At 33.8% G+C, this 19684-nt stretch overlaps 3 protein-coding genes across 5 annotated transcripts; 2 read left to right on the forward strand and 1 right to left on the reverse strand.

Moving 5' to 3' along the window:
• Positions 1 to 1799: 1799 nt before the first annotated feature.
• Positions 1800 to 4245, forward strand: LOC147394765 (myb-related protein 2-like). 2 transcript variants are annotated; one of them, XM_086454802.1, is made up of 6 exons: positions 1800 to 2277; positions 2372 to 2448; positions 2547 to 2610; positions 2696 to 2759; positions 2862 to 2931; positions 3391 to 4245. In XM_086454802.1, exons 1-6 carry the CDS (start codon positions 2145 to 2147, stop codon positions 4000 to 4002), a joined length of 1020 nt encoding a protein of 339 aa, XP_086310928.1. In that variant the 5' UTR covers positions 1800 to 2144; the 3' UTR covers positions 4003 to 4245. The 2 variants fall into 2 exon arrangements, with proteins under 2 accessions (XP_086310928.1, XP_086310929.1); XM_086454803.1 differs by having other exon boundaries at positions 1802 to 2277; positions 2547 to 2604.
• A 2129-nt stretch (positions 4246 to 6374) lies between these two features.
• On the forward strand, positions 6375 to 11077 carry LOC147394766 (protein HOTHEAD-like). Of its 2 annotated transcripts, none has more exons than XM_086454454.1 (4): positions 6375 to 6558; positions 8323 to 8439; positions 8550 to 9197; positions 9977 to 11077. In XM_086454454.1, the coding sequence occupies exons 2-4, from the start codon at positions 8352 to 8354 to the stop codon at positions 10879 to 10881; spliced, it is 1641 nt and encodes a 546-aa protein (XP_086310580.1). In that variant the 5' UTR covers positions 6375 to 6558; positions 8323 to 8351; the 3' UTR covers positions 10882 to 11077. The 2 variants fall into 2 exon arrangements, with proteins under 2 accessions (XP_086310580.1, XP_086310579.1); XM_086454453.1 differs by lacking the exon at positions 6375 to 6558 and adding an exon at positions 6575 to 6668.
• Positions 11078 to 11726: 649 nt separating this feature from the next.
• LOC147394767 (two-component response regulator ORR30-like) lies at positions 11727 to 18649 on the reverse strand. The gene is made up of 6 exons (XM_086454656.1): positions 18451 to 18649; positions 14436 to 14588; positions 13928 to 14323; positions 13746 to 13822; positions 11995 to 12891; positions 11727 to 11899 (listed from the first exon to the last, which is right to left on the reverse strand). The coding sequence occupies exons 1-5, from the start codon at positions 18593 to 18595 to the stop codon at positions 12037 to 12039; spliced, it is 1626 nt and encodes a 541-aa protein (XP_086310782.1). The 5' UTR covers positions 18596 to 18649; the 3' UTR covers positions 11727 to 11899; positions 11995 to 12036.
• Positions 18650 to 19684: the final 1035 nt, after the last annotated feature.

The following is a 19684-nucleotide window of genomic DNA, read 5'->3' on the forward strand; positions in this document are numbered from 1 at the left end:
CTGGTGCAGAGAAAACAAAACAGAAATAATTCTTTTAAGAATGATTTTTTTTTTCTGTGACAAAGGTAATGATTTGTTTGTTGTGTCAGATTTTGTCCTGAGTGCTCTTCTGTTCCAGATTCAATTTCAGAACAACATAGGAAGATTAATTCTTGTTAGAATATCTTCTTAATTTTTACAATTTGTAAACTAGAATTTCATTTTTTCTGAGGAATGAAAGCAAATGTAGTCTCTTAAGAATTCATAAAAATAAAAAAAAATTTAACTTTTTAATCAGACATCAGCTTGACTATTATTATATATGTTTTTGAGTAACTTGCAAAGATCTATTCCAGTTGAAACTACAAAATGGTTCAATCATTATTATTTTTGTATTTGGGGGTTATCTTGGTAGTTTTTGGGTATAATATCACAATTTTCCAACTTAGTTTGAAGTTAAAAAAAAAAAAAAAGCAGCGAACTTGCCGCTTTACCTATTTTCGTAAAAATTTATTTATGAAAGTAGGGTATAAGCCTTTTTATAAGTACTTTTCATAACTGATTCTGTAATTTTTACAAAGTTCATACCCATTTTCTTTAAAAACTTCTATAAAATGTAAATATGGTCTATAAAGCTAATGCACGACAGTGGGGTTCACTTTCAATGGATCCCACCTATTAAATCTCTTAGGCAAGAATATAAGAAACTTTTTCTAAGATTGTTTAGCTTCAAACAATCCATAAGAATCCCATAGATTACATGGCTCTTTTCTTCTTATATTCTTGGGCAATGAGGTTGGTTAGGTGGTGGAACCACTGATTTTGGCAGAAAAGTTTGCTTAGAAAAGGTACAAACTATTGTAATTGTGAATAACTGTCATGGTACAAACTACATGTTAAAGTGTTTATTTAGTAATATAAAGTAGATAAGTTTCTATCTTAAGATCTAAAGGTTAGATTCTTTGATTCCTGATCCCCTTAGAAAGAATAAGAGGAATCTGTCAATCACTTCATATCCTTCTCCAAAAAAGGAAAAAGGAGAAAGAAAAAGAAAGAAGAGGAACTTATTTGGTTTTATCTTTCATTCACCAAATTTTTTTTCAAATGAAGTACTCCAAACAGTTGAGTGCCTTGTTTTGTCATTGATGCCTCGAGATACCCCTCACAATTATTGTTTTCAGTGATGAACTTTCATCCACATAATCAAAAGCAAAGAAGGGAAGGGGATAGATAGATAGATAGTTGCAAATATGGAAATTTACAAGATAAAGATATCTGTAAAGAATTCATAAACTAAGGGATTGATTCTATTTTTCTAAAAAAATGTCTCCCTCGAGGTCTCCATAGAGAAGAAAATATTCGACCTATCGTAGGGACATTTTAAATGTTACTCTGAGATTCATACGAGGTATATTTTGTTTTTTAGTGAAAAAGATAAAAATATTTTGATGTTATATATGAGAGATATATCTAAAGAATACATTACATATCTCAAAGATTTATCTTGACCGTTGGATTTCATGTTTGTACAGTCAAAATTGTGAGTGAACATCTGAGTTCCCTTTCTATGAATCTACAGATCCCAACCCTATCTCGCTGAACTGACCTTCACACTGACCACTAACCACCGTTGCTAGCCTCACAATATATATAGATAGAAATGTTATGTGCCCACGAATTCCTTCGAAGTTTCTCACTGTTGGAGAAAGTTGCACCAATTATTAATCATGGTGGGGCCACTTAATGAAATAGAGAATCAAGCAAAGAGAGAAAAAGGAAAATAGAAAGAAAAAGAAAAACAATCCAAACACTTTTGCTTTCTCATCTCATCTTGAGACTCAATTGAATTATACCATTTTCTCTTTTCTTGGTGCATCAAAGATTCTTTCCTCTCATTCAAGTCAAAGAAGAAAAAACCTGAAAAAAAAAAGTTTTCTATGGAGTGGGAAGAAAAACCCAAAGCACATAGCATATATTCCTGAACACTACCCCACTTTTGTTTTCTGAAATGGGTGAGAACAGAGAGGACAAGACAGAAACTTGAATTATAAAGAGGGCTATCTACTACCACACATTGAACCAGAGCTATTAGTTTGAACCAAAGAACCCATTTTTTATTTTATGTTTCAGTTTAGTTTCAAAGTGTTTTCGATTAGAAAACTGAAATGGGTTTGCATAATATGCAAAACAAAGACATGGATTTAGTTCTGTCCCCAGATGCAAAGCCCAGACTAAAGTGGACACCAGAGCTTCACCAACGATTTCTTGAAGCAGTTACTCAGCTTGGAGGGGCAGATAGTAAGTTCTTAGTCTCTTTGATCTAGTCATCTTCGACATTAAATCTTCTATGTTTCATTGAAATTTGAATCTTATTTTTTTGGTTTATGTGTAGAAGCAACACCAAAGAGTTTGATGAATGTGATGGGTATTCCTGGACTGACTTTGTACCATTTAAAGAGCCATTTACAGGCATATATTCTATTTAACATGAATCTGATATTATCTATTATTGTAAATTAAAACCATATATAAGGATTTTTCGAGCTTATCAGTGTTTTTTATTGCAGAAATATAGGCTTGGAAAGAATCACCAAGCAGAAACCGGTAGTGACATTAGAGAAGAAGGTGATGGTACTGATTTTGAATAAGAATTGATGATTTCTTCATTATTTCTTTCATGTGGGCTGTGATGAACTGATTGGGGTTTTTATGCCAGATTCCATTGAGGTAGATTTACTAGAGAAGAATGAGATTATAGGTGGATACACACAGATCAATGAGTAAGAAATGAAGATCACTTTTATTTTTCCTTTTTTATTAAATTTTCTTGAAATTTTAATTAGAAAAACTTGTAGTATTGAACCAGTAATTTTATGTCTCAGAAGTTTGCAGTTAGCAGAAGCTTTACACATGCAAATGGAAGTACAAAAGAAACTCCATGAACAGATTGAGGTAGGACCAATGAACCCAGATTATTTTCTATACGATTCCTCGTTAAGATGGGTTGGTACACATTAATAATAGAGAGAATTACAAAAATGGCACATTAAAATTGAAAATTTATCAAATTGGAACACTATTCATTTTAATACCGACAACGGTAAATTACTGTTTCTGGAATTAAAATTTTTCACCAAAACAGTAAATTTGTGAAATGAATGGTAAATATGTTTTCCTATTCTTTAACCTGCAAATACTTTCCGCGTTTTAGTTTCAGTAAAACAGTTAAAAAAAGTTCTGTTTTACAAACCAGTGCATTTTTTCACCACTTTATAGAAAAAATTTTAATTTCGAAAAAGGTAAATTACTGATTTTGGAATTATAAAATGAATAGTGTGCCGTTTTGGTAATTTTTCAATTTTCAGTGCATGCTTTGGTTAATTACCCATAATGATAAATCTTCGTCTGTAGGTGCAAAAACATTTGCAGATGAGAATTGAAGCTCAAGGGAAGTATTTACATTCGGTTTTAAATAAAGCACAAGAAACACTTTCGAGGTGTAATTCTTCTTCCACGGGACTTGAAGTTGCAAAAGCAGAACTCACCGAATTGGTATCCATGGCGGGCACCCAATGCGTGAATTCTTCCTTCTCGGGATTAAACGAAACAAGAGGTTTAAGTTCAAAACTGGGGAAGAGATTGGTGAGAGGGATGGCTTCAACAATGGATAGCTCGTTAACCTTCACTGAAGGCTTTGAAGGAAAGGATGTAAAACTACAAAAGATAGAGAGGGGAGACACCCATGAATGTAAGAGAAGTTGTGTACTTGGGGTAATGGAAATCAATCCGAATGAAAGAAAATTGTGCCTTTGCAAGACCAATTCAAGTAGTGGAATTGGAGGGAAGAAGGGTAGTGGGAGCACCATTTCGGACGAGACTAGTGTTGAGAAGCCATCAATTGAGAGAACAACACCATTTCAAGAGAAAACTAGTATGGGATCATTGGAGAAGATTGATTTGAACAGAAAGTATCAGCGTGAAATGAATTTGGGTTGGCAAGAACTAGACTTGAATTGTCCATGATCTGAACTGTTCAATGAGTCTTCGAGGAATTTTTGTTCATGATGATCTCTAAGTATATATAAGATGAAATTGAGCTTTATAGTAATAAAATTTTGTACAACAATAGATGCCCAATTATCAGAATGATTATCTGTTTTTAATTTTGTATGTGCATAAAGTTATTGTAATGTGCAAACTATGTATTAATTAATGCTTGTCGACTCAAAAAATGGCCAACTCTGAAATACAGTTTCGTTTAACCAAGACTGGGTACGGGTGGTGTAAATTTAGAATTTCAATCCATGAAATTGAATGTATAATATATAAAAAAATCGGTCCAGAAATACCCTGAAACCGTCGTTTTTGTTATTCGTTACCTCGAGTTTATCATACCTACAGATGGAGAGAATGAAGAAGGTGTTACCAATGTTCTTCTAGAGTGTTATGTGACCGGCGTATGACGTTTAAATTAAATAAAAAAATTTATTAGACTTGAGTAAGATCTGCTATTCTTTATGAAGAAACATGTTTTGCCGTATAGAAGCACCATGTTAATGAATTGAACATTGTAGATATGAGGATGTAGTAGAGATGGACACGGGATGAAGAAAATGAACATATTTGAGTGAAAGAGTTGTTATAATAGGCAAGAAAAAGTTCATTGAGATGGTTTGGGCACATTCATAGAAGGTCAATCATAATTTTAATAAGAAAGAATATATAATTTAAAGATTTAAAAGAGCAAGAGAATAGCCCAAACATTTGTGGATTGAGGTAATGAAGATGGACATGAACACACTTTCAATAACCAAATTAAAATGTGGATATGTGAAATAAGATTTCAATGATGTTGATGATGATTTTCGAATTCAGAGAGCACTAAAAATGCGAGTTGTGAATTGAAACTCGTTATTTTTCCAAATATTATTTTAAAATAACATTTGAAGGTGCCAAGTTCTTAAGTTGGTTAAAGTACGTGAATGTTGATACCACAAATTGACTTCAAATCCTGTAATAGTGTAAGGTGTCTACATGGCACATTTTTATTGGAGGTCAAATACATTGGGCTGCATGAACGGCTTGATTAAGAGTCTATTGTGTTTTAATCACCAATTAATGCATGCCATGTAAACAACCTATTTTATAGGAATTAGTCACTGTATTGGATCCCGAATCATTAAAAAAGTAACTATTAACCCACTTGAAAAAGAAGAATAATGTTGAAGTGACCTCTAAATTGTACCTCAACGTGAAAGTGTGTAGGAACCATAGATGTTTTTCATTGAGATAGGAGTCAAAAAGCATCTATGATTCTTGCACAATTTCATGTCGCGATGCGCGATATGAGGTACAATCTTGAGGTCACTTTCTAGTACGACTCAAAAAAGAATGATAATAACAAAGAGTCGTGCAAGAGTGAGCTCAAGCTGGAAACTCATATCGCACGTCTTAATATGAAATTGGATAGGAATTATAGATGTTTTTCACTCGTATCTCAATGAAAAGCATCTATACTTCACATACACTTTCACGCCAAAAAGTGTGGTATGAGATTCTAGGCTGAGGTCAGTTCAGCATTATTGAATAATAAATTTGGTAGTTGTAAATGGAAAAACCACTTTAAATGGCAGCGTGTTGAATGATACACCTACTCTTTTTTATACTAAATCATGTTTATAAAAAAAGACTCTATAACCATTTTGATATTCTTTCTTCAAATTCATACAAATGAACCCATTTTTATTTTAACTTTTTATGATATCCCTGTAGACAACAGACTGGACTTGTATTTGGGCTTTGTTCAATTCATAGTTCATGGTCTTGTCCAAGGACTAGTCTCAAGGCACGAGCAATACCCGCACATCACACACACTAATAAGTGAGGGTGTGTGGTGCCCCTGTGGGTGGCTTCCTAAAAGAAAAGGATAATTTTAAAAGCACCCCACAAATTAATAAGGGCTACTCACACCATAACCAAATTTTTGTCTTATATGGGTTAAAAGATTCAAAATGAACTAATTTTTGGTAAGGATGATCTATATGATAAAAAGATTATTCTCACCAGAAATCAATTCATTCGAAACTTTTAACTCATATAAGACAAAATAATTTGACTATGATGTAAGTTATCCTTATTAATTGATGAGGTACTTTTATAATTATCCCAACCAAAACTACTACCCATTTAGTTGAATTTACTTTTTAATACCCTTATTTTTAGCATGAAATAACCCTTTAATTTAGTTAGTACTTTTTCATAATTTTCTAAAATAACCCTCAAACATTTGTTACTTTTCCTTTTCTAATATCCATGTTATTTGCAAGGATCTCTTAAAGTTTGATGTATTTATATCCATCCCCATATTTTAATTTTTTGCAAGTACCTCCCTGCATCATATAAATCCTTCAAGAGATCCCCATGATGCCTGATAATTGATGGTAATTTTATAGAAAAGAGAAGTCAACATGGGAGTTTTAATATGTTATAGAACTTAAAGCAAGTAGCATCAACCAAACAAGAAGAGTTGACTCTTCTTCTCTTCTAATCATTCTCAAACTCAAAAGTCCCAGATCAAAGTAAGAGTGTTCTGTTCACACTCCACAGTCTTAGTTTATGGATTTTTTTCTTTTCTTTATGCTAATGCTCTCTCCTCTTTTTTCTTTCTTCCCTTTGATGAACTTTTGTGGTGGGTTCTGTGTGTGTTTGTGTTTTTCTTATTTTTATTGTTCTTGTCCTCCTATAGTTTAGTTGAACACTTATAGATTCTTTTACATATTATGGGGTGTGTTTTTCCCCTTAAATTTTACTTATTTGAGGGATCCAAAATAAGGTATGACTTATGAGAGTTATTAAAGGAGGAAACTTTGTATGTTTTCTCCTTCTCTTTCTACATGAACATGTCATGAAGGAAGGGAATTGTTACACCATAGTTCAGGAATAATGTGCGTTCTAAATGTATGGCATTAGTCCTTAAAGAGATATTTGTATGCTTTCAAATTATCTTTTAAAGTTTTAGAATAATTGGGTATATGGGTTTGATGACAGCCATGTTATCTGTGTTCTCTATGTTATATTAGTATTGGGATTTAGAGCAGGGGAAGTTACCCCACTTGTGAGCTTAACTTACTTCAGATTAGGATCAAAGAGAGTTCAGATACTTATAAACCAACTCTCACTTTTCTACACATGATCTATTAGAAGTTCTTTTTGTTAGAAATGTGTTGTTTGGTTAAGTAGTCATATTTTTACCTTTTTTTTTCATTATGATTATTATGGGTAAGAGGGTGAATGTGGGGTTTATAAATGCATTTTTCTTTCAAATTCTAACATTAAGTTTGAACATTTTTATACTTCATCCCCTTGTTTTTTAAAATTTTTGGATTATAATATAATATATTTTTTCATAAAAATCAGTTTTCCGAAATAGTGAAGCCAAATGAGATTCTACATTTTGGGAAAACGGTTTTTATAGTCTTATTCTAACAATCCATAATCAGAATTGAGAATTAGATAGAGATAAATGGAAAATGAAAATAAATTCCCTGATCTTCAATTTCTTGCCGAAAACCTTGATTTTTCTCAGAAACCCCGTAATATGAAAAATTTGAACCCCTCCAACCTTTAGATTCTTTCTCCTTAAACCTTCAAACCTTAAGAGAAAGATATGATATTTGGGAAGTCTTTCCGTGTAGAAGCAAACTCTCCAAATTGTAGACCAACCTCTCCCTCCAGTTAGCCCCTCACCTCCTCCATGCGGATGATCCACTGGATTCATTGCAACACAACACAATGGATATTTTGGAAGAAAAATCAAGAGATTTTGGCACGAGGTCAAACAGGCTATATATATATATATATATATATTTCCGAGAGGTTGACTTTGAAGAAATTTCTTTTTTCTTCGAGAAAAATCAATGGTTTTCACTGTTGAAGTGAAGGGAATTTAGTTCATTTTCATTCAGCCCCAGTGAAGACCACGGTCAAGGGAGTATGTCATTTGTTCGAAAACACAAAGGGTGCCCCAAATATTTACCAAAGCCCTATGCGGTACATCTAAATAACCCATATAATTTTTAACCCCAAACTAATCCCATCTGAATTTGGATGAGAACTCTGAACTCGAATGGGAAACTGGTTTCCCATATGAACTCCAAACAAATATCATTCACGGAGAATTTACCTCAAGGAAGAGCAACTCCAAATCACTACCAATTGTTGTAGATGAACTTGGGTTAGAGTAGTTCAAGTGTTTTATTTAAATGTCTCAAAGACCCATACATTCTATTGTAAACATATAGATGACATGTTTTGTGTTAATAGTATCCTTCTTTTTTCTCAAGGTCCCTCAATTGTCTATAGAGAACCAAAAATGGAGCTTCGAGGAATCATGTATAGCCTCCTTACATTATATTTCTTCTTGTTTATGGACTTTTCTTCATCTTCATCAACGTCACAAGGCAAGTTTTGGATGTCCTTGAATTCGTTACATTTATTTTTCATTGCTTCAAGCACAAATAGGGCTTGTAAATCTGATCTTCTTCTCGATCTTCTGCTACTTCAATTGTAGGACTCAAACACCCTTACATGACTTCAAATGTCGAAGAAATATCAAATAGGTCTTTCGACTATATCATCGTAGGAGGAGGTGCAAGTGGTTGTCCCCTAGCCGCGACCTTGTCCGAGAGATACTCAGTTCTCCTAGTAGAGCGTGGTGGGTCACCTTATGGTGATCCCATCATATCAGAAGGCAAGAATTATGGACTTGCATTGATACAAACTGATGAATTGTTATCGATTTCACAAAGGTTTGTGTCGGAGGAAGGAGTGATTAATCACAGAGGGAGAGTATTAGGTGGTTCAACGGCAATTAATAGCGGGTTTTATAGTAGAGCTAGTGAGGATTATATTGAAAGAGTTGGGTGGGATAAGATGCTAGTGAAGGATGCTTATGAATGGGTTGAATCTAAGGTGGTGTTTCAACCAAATGAGTTAAGCCCATGGCAGACTATTGTGAAAGAAAGCCTTGTTGATGCAGGAAGTCTACCCTTTAATGGGTTTAGTTTGGAGCATATTGTAGGAACTAAGGTGGGTGGTAGTATATTTGATGGGTATGGAAGGAGACATACCTCAGCTGATTTACTAGGGATGGGAAACTTGAAGAGAATCACTGTTCTTTTGAATGCTACAGTCAAGAATGTCATCTTCTATAATAATGGTAAGTCAAAAGCTTTGATTCATGAATCTTTGTTACCACATTTAGGCTCGATTTGTTGGTTTTGTTTTGGTTACAAAGCTTGGTTTGTCTCCAGTCATACCTCTATGGAAAGAAAAAAAAATTTCAAATTCTTGTTTCCCACCTTGATGCCTTTAATTAATTTGATTTAGGTTTTAAAACAATGTAACCTATGAAGTCTTGGTATGAGATGAAATCTATTGACCCATTCGATGTCTTTTGATGGCTACATGGGTATGCCTTTATATACTATGGCCTATAAGATTGGGATTGCAGAATCTCTGTTTCTATTGCATTGGAAAAAGTAGAGAGATGCGATTGGCACCCCAACTTTTACTTATTACACTCCAATTTATTAAATTATTTATCACTCCCCAATTAAAGATTAAAACACACCATTTGAACATTTCTAAGCTTTGGCGCAAATTATAATCTCATCATTACAAAACACTTTAACACTCATTCCAACAATTTAAGTAGTTGTTTACAATTATGATTTAGCTCATATAAAATCTTAAACCCAAGAAGTACAAATCTTAAAAAGAAAAAAAAAAAAGCAAGAGAGAGATTCTATTGCACCCCAACTTTTACCTATTTTAAACTGTTTTCTTATTTTCTTTATTTTTAATTGGGGTGTAATAATTAAAGTTGGGGTTCCAATAGCAGCTCTAAAAGAAAATTAAATATATTAACAAGAGTATAGCTCATTTAATTCTCTTTATTCTATATAAATAACTGGAAATAGAAGTCAAATCTTGCAGGTGGTGGAAGTAAGCCCAGTGCTTCTGGAATAAGATTCATCAAGAGTGATGGCAATGTAGATGAAATTTATGAAGCTTACCTCAACAAACAAAAGGATGTGGGATCATGGGGTGATGTAATATTGTCTGCAGGGGCAATAGGTAGTCCCCAAATCCTTATGTTAAGTGGCATTGGACCCAAGGAACACCTCAAACACTTCAATATCTCACCTGTTATTGATGCGAGAGAGGTGGGCAAAGGTATCAAAGACAACCCTTGCTTCTCCCTTCTACTAGATTCCCCTGAAAATTTGACACCAGACCTTCCTCAAATTGTGGGAATAGCAAATGATTTCCAATTCATTATTCAATCTGTAATCCGTTACATAAGCTCAAATGCAACAAGGTCGCGAATTGGCGCTAAAATTGCTTACCCAATATCAAAAGGGAAGCTTGAGCTAAAGAATACAGATCCCCGCCAAAATCCTTCGGTGAGATTCAACTATCTTATTGAGGAGAGAGACTTGGATGTGTGTGTCGAGATGGGTCGTTTGGTCGAGAAAGTTGTTCAATCCAATTCAATCAAATTGTTTCTAGGGAGTCAACGTGATGAAATGGTGAAGCAATCCAGTGAAGAGGAGTTAAAAGAATTTTGCAAGATGAACGTGAACACGTACTATCATTACCATGGAGGATGTGGTGTTGGGTATGTCATCGATGAGGATTACAAGGTATATGGAGTAGAGGGGCTTAGAGTTGTTGATGGTTCGACTTTGCCTGATACACCAGGAACAAATCCGATGGCAACTTTGCTAATGTTAGGCAGGTACCAAGGGATTAAACTTCTTAAAGAGAGGAATGATGCTTTATTGAGTTGTTTGCCTGATTATGGTGATCAATATCTATACACCCATTTCGGTGCCTAGATGTTTTTGTGCAAATAAAGAATTTATTGCACTTGTAGTTCTTCTTTAGTGTGATCAAATTATGTTGTAATTTTGTAGTCTATTTAGACCTTGAAACTATCCAAGATGATCATCGTGTGTTTTATGTATTATCTATTTACTCAGAAAAGTTTGAGTGATTCAATGACATCAATATCATCTTTATTCATTGCTCAAAGAGTGCTTCACATCATGAGTAAAACCCAATTCTACAAAATTTGGTGCTCTTTCTTTTTCTGATTTTATGTTGCAAGGGAATTGCCCAACTCTGTTTTGGATCGATGCTGACGCTACTTTGCTTTCTTGTTGAGAGGTGGTATCTTAACGGAGAATGCTTTCTTTTGCCACTTGTTGGAATATCTAAAAGGAACAACAATAGGGCTTTCCAAGGAGAGGAAAAAGCTATAATGTTATAAGATTTATTGAATTGTGTTGGAGCTGTTATTTATTTATTTATTATTATTATTATTATTAGTGAGTTAATGATCTCAGTACATTAGGGGATACCATATAGTAGATCATGTTTATTAACTAAGCTTAGGTCAAGAAGGTTTAAGTTAAAAGAGAGAAAAATTAGGGGAGAGGAACACTATGTTGAGGATCAAAACCAAAGGTATAAAGTGCCCCAAATAACTTGACCTTTTCGCTTGATAATTGAATTTTTTCTTTGATACTTTCTATTTAATTTTCCAGCACTATGTGGTGGCTAAGATCATTAATTAAAGATGAATTTTCCATAAATTTAAATGGTCAGTTCTCAAGCATTAAAGATGATTATTCAAACAACCAAAACTATCACAATCCTTGAAAAACCATTGTTTGTATCTCATAACAAGTGCCATTGACTGACATAGATGGCCTTATCCAAATTAACCAATCAAGTTTTTGGCTAAACTAAGAAAAACTGAAACAGAATCAAACTGAAATAAAAGCTTCATGATGACCCAGTTCATATTGTCGCGTTGTTGTTGGGCTCAACCAACTCTTCACCACCTTATCCCTACACACCAAAACATAACAATTACAAATGTTTTTATAGGAACTAATCATCTAGCTTTAAAGAGAATCATGCATAAAACAAAGTACAGGGCATACCTGATTTATGGTCAACCGAAAATTAAATTTCTTTAATGATCATCAATCATGATTGTGTTCCTTTGTAGAGGTGTCTATGTCACTTGGCATATTAAAAAATCTATCAATATCATCTTCTTCTTCCTGCTGTTGTTGATCCGATGGTAGCGATGGAATCTGAGGTTGTTGTCCTTGTTGTAAAACCACATTAGTGAGCACTTCTTGGAATCGATTTGCATTCGAGAACCCATTAGAAGAAACCATTGCTTGATTAGCATATTCGGGATTTGTTCCATTGATTTCAAGAATTGAATGAGAGTGCCCTATTGCTGCAAAATCCATATTTCCTCCGCAAGTCTCATCCACGAGATTGTAGTTCCAACCGATATCATTCGATGATTCACTTACAAAGTGTCTAGGTATTTCTTGAGATTGTTGATGGACCATCGACATTCCAACATGATTATTGGCATATAAAGGTGCACCCATTCTGTTCCTATGTGGGTCCATTCCAAGAGCCAAATGGTTGGAAACATTTTGCTGATTAGAAGACAACGAATTTCCATGCCATGGTTGTTGAAGAGTTCCTTGATTGTTCATCAAAAATGATTGGTCGTGTCTTAATGGAGACAAAGAGTCGCTACTTGATACTTCCGGATTAAGAAAATGTGCAGGACCAACCGAAGGAATTCGATTAGAAACATTAAGATCCTGGATATTACCTCCGATTCCTTGATGGAATGACATTTGCGAGCATTGTTGATCCGAGAATTGTGGGCATCCTTGTTGCGAGTTGAACGTTAATGTAGGATGACTCGGTGGGAAGCTTGTATTAAGTGGCCCATTGATCAAGCACCTTGGAGGTCCAAGTTCCATAGTTTGGCTTTCGGTATTTCTTTTTACGAAGAGTCGATATTTCTGCATTTTAAAACACCAAAATAAAGTACTTGACATACTTTACAATCAATTTAGAGAGCGTTTTAGAAACTGTTTAAGTATTGCACATGAAGAATGATAATTATGAATTACAATTATAAACATAGAATTTACAAGTCACATAGTAATTGATACAATGAACCAAATGTATATTTGTGAATGTTTATCTTTAATATAAATAATAGTACCTAAATATCCAATCTCCTGACAACAACAAAATGTGTAGCGCATTTTGGGAGTTTCTCTAATTCTTATATGTCATGTTCTACTCTAAGATCATTAAAATAAAGAAGAGAAGAAGGATCCTCAAAATTTATAGTTTCTAATTGAAAATAAAATAAAATCTCTGACTGCATCGACATGATTCAATGAGTCAATTGAGTCGAAAACTTATTTTTCACATAGTGTTCTGTTAATTACTTAGATTTTGAATGGTCTTTATTTCATAAGTTTGGATTCATGTGTCAAAGATTCCAAGGGCATTTGATCTAAAAGATTTTCTAGCATTTCTCAACTCCCACGCGCATCTTACATCCTCAACTTTTGGAGAAGTGCCAATTCAAAAAGCGTGTGCCATCGGGGACCATTAGCACATTGGAACCATCCATCTTTCCCCATAAAGTTGAACTGTACTAAACAAAGCACTAAGGAGAAATTGTATCTCTTCCAAATACATTTGCAGAACTCTCTTCTCTAGAACAGATGTTAATTTAGAAATTTCATCTCACATTCTTCCCAGGGATATTTATAGAGATTTTTGTCCTTTAGAAAGTTATTATATATATTATGGTAGGTATATATTAATGAAAGTAAGCAAATTTAATCTAAAAACAAACCTGTAAATGACTAGCAATATTTACTCTTGTCAATTCATGTACATTCATCAACTCCCAAATTTTCTTTGGAACAGCCTCTGATTCAAGATAAGTAACAAGGGTTAGACAAATAGAACAATAACATAAAAAAGAAACAAAGAACAATACACAAATTATCTTCGAACGAGAAATAAGTCTCTTACTATCAAGGCCTAATTGATTAATGGCTTCCAAGAATTTGTTGTGAAGATCAACACTCCAAACCATTCTTGGCTTCTTTTGCGATGATGAACCATTTTTGCCTTCTTCTTCTTTGTTGCCCAACTTTCTACACTTTTTTTTCTTGCTCTCTTGTTGCAAACAATTATCTTCATCAACAGAATTAGCACGCTCGATGTCTTCCTCCATGACCTTATCATATGGTAAAACCTCTTGATAACTTTTTATTTGTTCACTATCCCGAATGTTGTTTCTCTTTAGAAATACATGTTGCCATAGATTCTCAATATCGTCCAGGGTTACGGGTTTTAAGAGGTAAAAACAAGCTCCGCTTTCTAATCCTTTAGTTATATCATTCAACCTATCCTCAATTGACATAACTACATTGGAAAAGAGATCTAAATTAGATACAAATAGCTAAGGAGAAATAACTTCAACAATTAATTAAACTAGGAAGGAAAAGAAAAGATGAACTGAAGGATGACAACTTACGTATGACAGGAATCTTGAATTCTTTCATAATGTGGTCGAGCAATTGAAATCCATCCATTTCAGGCATGTTGACTTCCGTTAGAACTAGATCGAATTTACCTTTCCTTTCCCGAAGCAAGTTTAGAGCATCTATTGCTTTCATAGCAGTCACAACTAGAAGTAGACATTTTCATTATAAAAAAAAAAGGTCCTCAATTGAAGCAAAGCACACAAAGAATTAATTGAAGTATGGAACTATGATAGGGAGCTTATACGGAGAGAGACAAGGCAATAAGTGTCCAATGTGGGACTAAACTCAACATGCCCCCACATGTGTGGATTGGACTAGGCCAAAGCACATGGAGATATGAACTGTGTAACGTGGAGGATGCTCTGATACCATAATAAGTGTAAACACCCCATTTTTTCCTAGGTCGACTCGAGAGTACCAAAGAAACCTTCCGAGAAAGGGCTTGACCCAAGTGTGTCTCAAGAGGTTCAAAAACTCAAGTTTTTAAACAACCATAAGGCCTGAAGTCCATTTTTAGATTTTGGATTAAACCTGACTGTACCTCACCCTTGGCCAAACTTAATTTAAAGCTTGACCATACCTTAACCTTGGTCAAGCTTATTCTTTTCTTGGCCAAGAGTGACCCATGGCCAGGAGTAATTTTTACTTGGCCCAAGGGTGACCCACGATCAGGCCTTGGTTCACTTAAGGCCAATTATGTTGGGCAGTTACAAATCCATGTGAGCTCAAATTTTATTAAGGATAATTATCATTTAATCCACTCCTTAATGACTCCCCCCGCCCCCCCCCCCCCCCCCCCCCCCAAAAAAAAAAAAAAAAAAAAAGAAAAAAAAAGAAAAAGGAAATCCCTCCCTTTTACTTTTTAACCATTCCCTTAAACTTTCCAATAATCCCATAAATTTGGTCTTCTTGTAAATTCTCCTATTCTTTTAATCCTCTAAAACTTGGGGTCAAATTGGTCCCCACATGAATGTAATTACTACCCTAACCCTATCTTATTAGAATCAAAATTAGGTAGTTTACCTCTATGATCCCCAAGTTCATCCTTAATCCTAGAAGGTTCAATGTAATTAAACTAAGTTCTAGAGGTTTTGACAACTTTGCCCAATCTTTAAAATTCTCTAGAATTTATGAGTAAAGATTAGATTAATCCTACATTATTAGAGAGTTAACTAGGCTAAATGACCTTAATGTCAAAAATCCTACCACATATTTACATGCCATCTAGCCTAGTTCTCTAAGATTTGACTCAATGCCAATGACTTAGGAATTTTCTACTATCCTCAAAGAATTCTCTAGAAATTATGACCTTTTACAATCCTATCATCTTGATCATCATGATTAGTGAGATTTATAAGTGAGTGAAAGACCATCAAAACCAAAGAGAGGAGAGGTAATTTAGATTTTCCATTGAGGTTCTATTGAAAATATTGGGAACCTTAGGATTTGAGATAAGTTTACCCTAAGAGTCTTCCAAAATCCTATAATTAAGACCCCTATCCAAGGCTAAAAAGGAAGGAGATGCTTAAGTGATCCAAAATTATGTCCAAGTCTCTCCTCTAAGTCGTCTGACCTACCAAAACTTTGTCCAAATCTCTTTCCAAACACCCAAGAAATATTTAACTAAGAAGAAGAAGAAGAGACCAAGGTGGGGTGTAGTTATATATAATTTTTAGATTTTTCTTATATAATCCCCCTCTAAACCCCCATTTCTACCTACTCCCTTCTTTACATTTAAGCAAATTTATTTTTATGTTTTCTATATTTTTAGCAATATAGATCTGTGTTTGCTTTAATGAGGCTTGAAGGTAGAGAGTAAAACTTCCTAGAGATAATCTTCTCTTATAATCCCTCAATAAGCTTTCAAGAGCATTAGAGTAGTTAGTTTTTATTTATTTACTTTCTTAGCAAGCTTTAAATTCCTAGATTAGTTGTTCTTTACTTTCCTTACAAGTTTAAATTCTTAAAATAGAGATATTCATTTTCTTTCGTAATGGCTTAAAAACTAGAGAGTGATTCCTCCTTCGAGGTAATCTTCTCTTTCTAAGTCCATTACATGCATACACTATGTGCACACATATCACAATTTTTTTTCTTTAAAATAATTAAGTGTCAAAGGTAGGGATCTAACTAGATTACCTGACTCTTTAAGCTAATAAAAAATAGTTTCAAAGATGACACATTTCATGCATAGGGTCTTTGGTCTTTCTATAGTAGTGTCCAACCCATGGACACCTCCTAAAGATTAAACCAATAAAAGATACTCCCAAATACTCTCCAAAAAGAGCTTTGAAATTCAAGAAGGTGAAATCCATGTGGATTCCCACAAAAATCCTAAGCTCACAAAAAATTTCAGCAAGCATCTTCTTTTATTTTTAGTTTGTTCATTGTCTTAATTTGTTCGTTTTCTAGAGCTAGACTATAATTAATTTTTCTCTATAATTTCCTTTATTTTCAAAACAAAAAAAGAGTTTTCTAATTGTCACCTATGGTCAACTATTGGTAATCATCTTAGGATGGGAGGGACAAGGTGCCTAACACCTTCCTTGTCCTTCAACCGAACCTTTTTACCTTAGATTTTCTAGGTAGACCATTTCCTCATTATCTTTAGATATGTGAGTCGTTACAAGTCAAAAAACAGAATTTTAAGTCTTTTATGGTACCTATTCACAACTTAATTGAATGGTGGTGACTTCTAAACCCATGTAGATGAGTTCAACTTCTCCAAAGGTTTCGAAACCCATGTATCTACAATAAATTTGGGGGTCCAACTCAAAATCAATTGTCAATGAGTGGAGAAGCCCAAGAGATTATAAGGAGAGAGACAAGTCAATGAGTGTTCGATGTGAGATTAAACTCAACAAACTATGGTCCAACAAGGTTCCTATATGTATTGTTTGTCATATTATCAAGATCTACAATATTTTAGAGAGTAAATTCACAGTTACTACAAATGTATGCTCCAAATCATTAAGGGAACCATAGAAAGCTTGGTAGAAGATCAACATATATACAATATAATAAGTTAGTTCATGAAAGATATTAGGGATATCTAAACTTTATGCATATGGATCTTCTTTAAATATCTTCGTTTAAAAATAAATATACATAGTGGACAGTGGAAAAGATTAGAAATCTCTTCCTGGAGTAAAGAAAAATGACAATACCCCAAATAAGAGAACATCCTCTAATCCTAGATCATCGAGAAGTAATGGAAATATGAATCTTTTAACAATTTTTAAAAAGAAAGGGTAGATGACATATACTCAAATAGAAAAAAAGAAAAAAGATAATAAAAGAAAAGAAAAAATATGGATAAAACTATACATAGGACCTAGATCACTGCAGTAAAAAATTATTCAATTGCCAACTTAATAAGAAAAAAAGGAAGCAAACGATATCCATAAGAAAAAAGAAAAAAAATATATAAAAAGAAAATACAAATCAGAAAATTTTCTCACCATAGTAAAATATAGGCATGAATTCTCCAACCTAAATATTTAGCATTATAACTTTCGCTACTAGAAAAAAGACTTTAGACATCATTATTTTTAAAAATAAACATCAAATTTTAAATCTAGAGTGCATTTTTTGCAGGTGGAGGGATCATGCAAGAAAGTGCGGAACTCTATACATAAGTTTACGTTTGATCTTTAAACATCGTTTTTGGAAAAATCAGTGTCCCAAAACAGTCTTTTACACGCACTTTTTTATCTAAAGGATAGACATCACTTTTTTCTTATAGAAGTCATTAAAAAGTGATGTCTAAAGTTGTTTTTCTAGTAGTTTTCTTTTTCTTTTTCGGCTAAGCTATATTAAGCATAACTTAGCACCACTACTTTCAACTAGAAAGATGGTTGAAGATGGAAATAAATTTATCAATGTGAATTAATAGTAGGCACATAAAGTCTTCAATCAAATAGCTAACAAGATATACCAAACCTATTCTAACATTTGAATAAAAGAGCAAAGAAAAAAAAGGAAGTGGAAATCTCTCCTTGATACCTTGATATTTGCTTGTTCTAAGCATTCTTTCTACAATTTTAAGATAGGTATGATCATCATCCACAACCAAAACGCGGAGACTGGTAGGAAAGGCCTCAGTACAAATACTACTTGATCCAATTTTCGGAATTTTATCACCCTCCATGATCAAAAAGCTATGAGACTCTATCAAAGAAGATATTTAAAAGTTGAGTTCACAGATATGGATATGAAATAAGATGGAAAAAAAAAAAAACTCACAGACGATGCTCAAAGGCAATGCGGTTTCTATACAGAAAGATGGAGAGGTAGAGGTTGAAGCGCAGTTATAAATAGCATATCACTTAAAAAGTTTGGTGATTCGATTTCTTGGATATCTGAAAGAAAGATATTTTACAATCTGTGCAAAAAGAAGAAATCAAGAAGCATTAAAAGTTTTGAAGAGAAACTTAATTAGGATGAACATGAGATTTTTCATAGATTTTTCAATTGTAATTAGTGCTGACTTAAGTGACAATTATCAAAACCAACTTCAGATTTAAACATGAAAAAAGAGGTGCATGAATTAAGATTTATTTTTTGAAGATCTTACCACCTTTCATCTAATGTTTTAATATTTTCTTTCCCTTAGTTCTATTGTGGTTTGGTATATAACATTTCTTTTTTGCTTAATTCAATGTTTATGATGAGTAAGCAAGTAAAATTATATAAATGACAAATAATTTACAAATGATACCGGGACGTTCACCAAAAAATATAGTAATGTACATTGCATACCGCAAAATCTGGGAAAATCTAATAAATCTCCTGAATAAGAAATTTTAGTCGACTGAGGGCGATCTTCCGCATCTTGGAAAATCCTTCCTACTTTCCATTTTTGTCGATGTTGTTGAAGTCTTCTTTCAACCACTTTATTTCCTTTTATGAATACATTGTTTATCAAATGCCCACAGAATTTAACATGTCAAAAAAGAATCTCATCCAATGATCCAAGGACCACAGAAATCCCCCACCTTTCAAAACTTCGCAAGATTTCGCAAGAAGGGGATGTGTTCATTTCCATTGCAACGAACGAGCAATGGGGATGGATCAATTTCAACTAGGGTGGCAACTTGGGCAAGCCAAACCAGAACCCGATGGGTTGAACCCAACCTTTGGTCTGAGTATGGATATCTTGGGCTCAGTTTCGGGTAAAAAAGAAAAAAAAAATGACCAAGTCAATCGGGTTGGGCTGGGGCATAGGCATCGGGTGATA

This window comes from Akebia trifoliata, chromosome 9 (genome assembly GCF_017979445.1).
Source record: "Akebia trifoliata isolate Shusen 1 chromosome 9, ASM1797944v1, whole genome shotgun sequence".
Taxonomy (NCBI): Eukaryota; Viridiplantae; Streptophyta; class Magnoliopsida; order Ranunculales; family Lardizabalaceae; genus Akebia; species Akebia trifoliata.

Excerpts from the sequence above, each read along its gene's own strand:
- LOC147394766 (XM_086454453.1), top strand. The coding sequence starts at position 6,596 with ATGGATTTTTTTCTTTTCTTTATGCTAATGCTCTCTCCTCTTTTTTCT. Across the intron at positions 8,440-8,549 it reads ATCTTCATCAACGTCACAAG|GACTCAAACACCCTTACATG; the intron begins GCAAGTTTTGGA and ends CTTCAATTGTAG. Across the intron at positions 9,198-9,976 it reads TGTCATCTTCTATAATAATG|GTGGTGGAAGTAAGCCCAGT; the intron begins GTAAGTCAAAAG and ends CAAATCTTGCAG.
- LOC147394765 (XM_086454802.1), top strand. The coding sequence starts at position 2,145 with ATGGGTTTGCATAATATGCAAAACAAAGACATGGATTTAGTTCTGTCC. Across the intron at positions 2,278-2,371 it reads TCAGCTTGGAGGGGCAGATA|AAGCAACACCAAAGAGTTTG; the intron begins GTAAGTTCTTAG and ends GTTTATGTGTAG. Across the intron at positions 2,932-3,390 it reads AACTCCATGAACAGATTGAG|GTGCAAAAACATTTGCAGAT; the intron begins GTAGGACCAATG and ends CTTCGTCTGTAG.
- LOC147394767 (XM_086454656.1), bottom strand. The coding sequence starts at position 18,595 with ATGGAGGGTGATAAAATTCCGAAAATTGGATCAAGTAGTATTTGTACT. Across the intron at positions 13,823-13,927 it reads TAATCAATTAGGCCTTGATA|AGGCTGTTCCAAAGAAAATT; the intron begins GTAAGAGACTTA and ends ATCTTGAATCAG. Across the intron at positions 12,892-13,745 it reads ATATTGCTAGTCATTTACAG|AAATATCGACTCTTCGTAAA; the intron begins GTTTGTTTTTAG and ends TTTAAAATGCAG.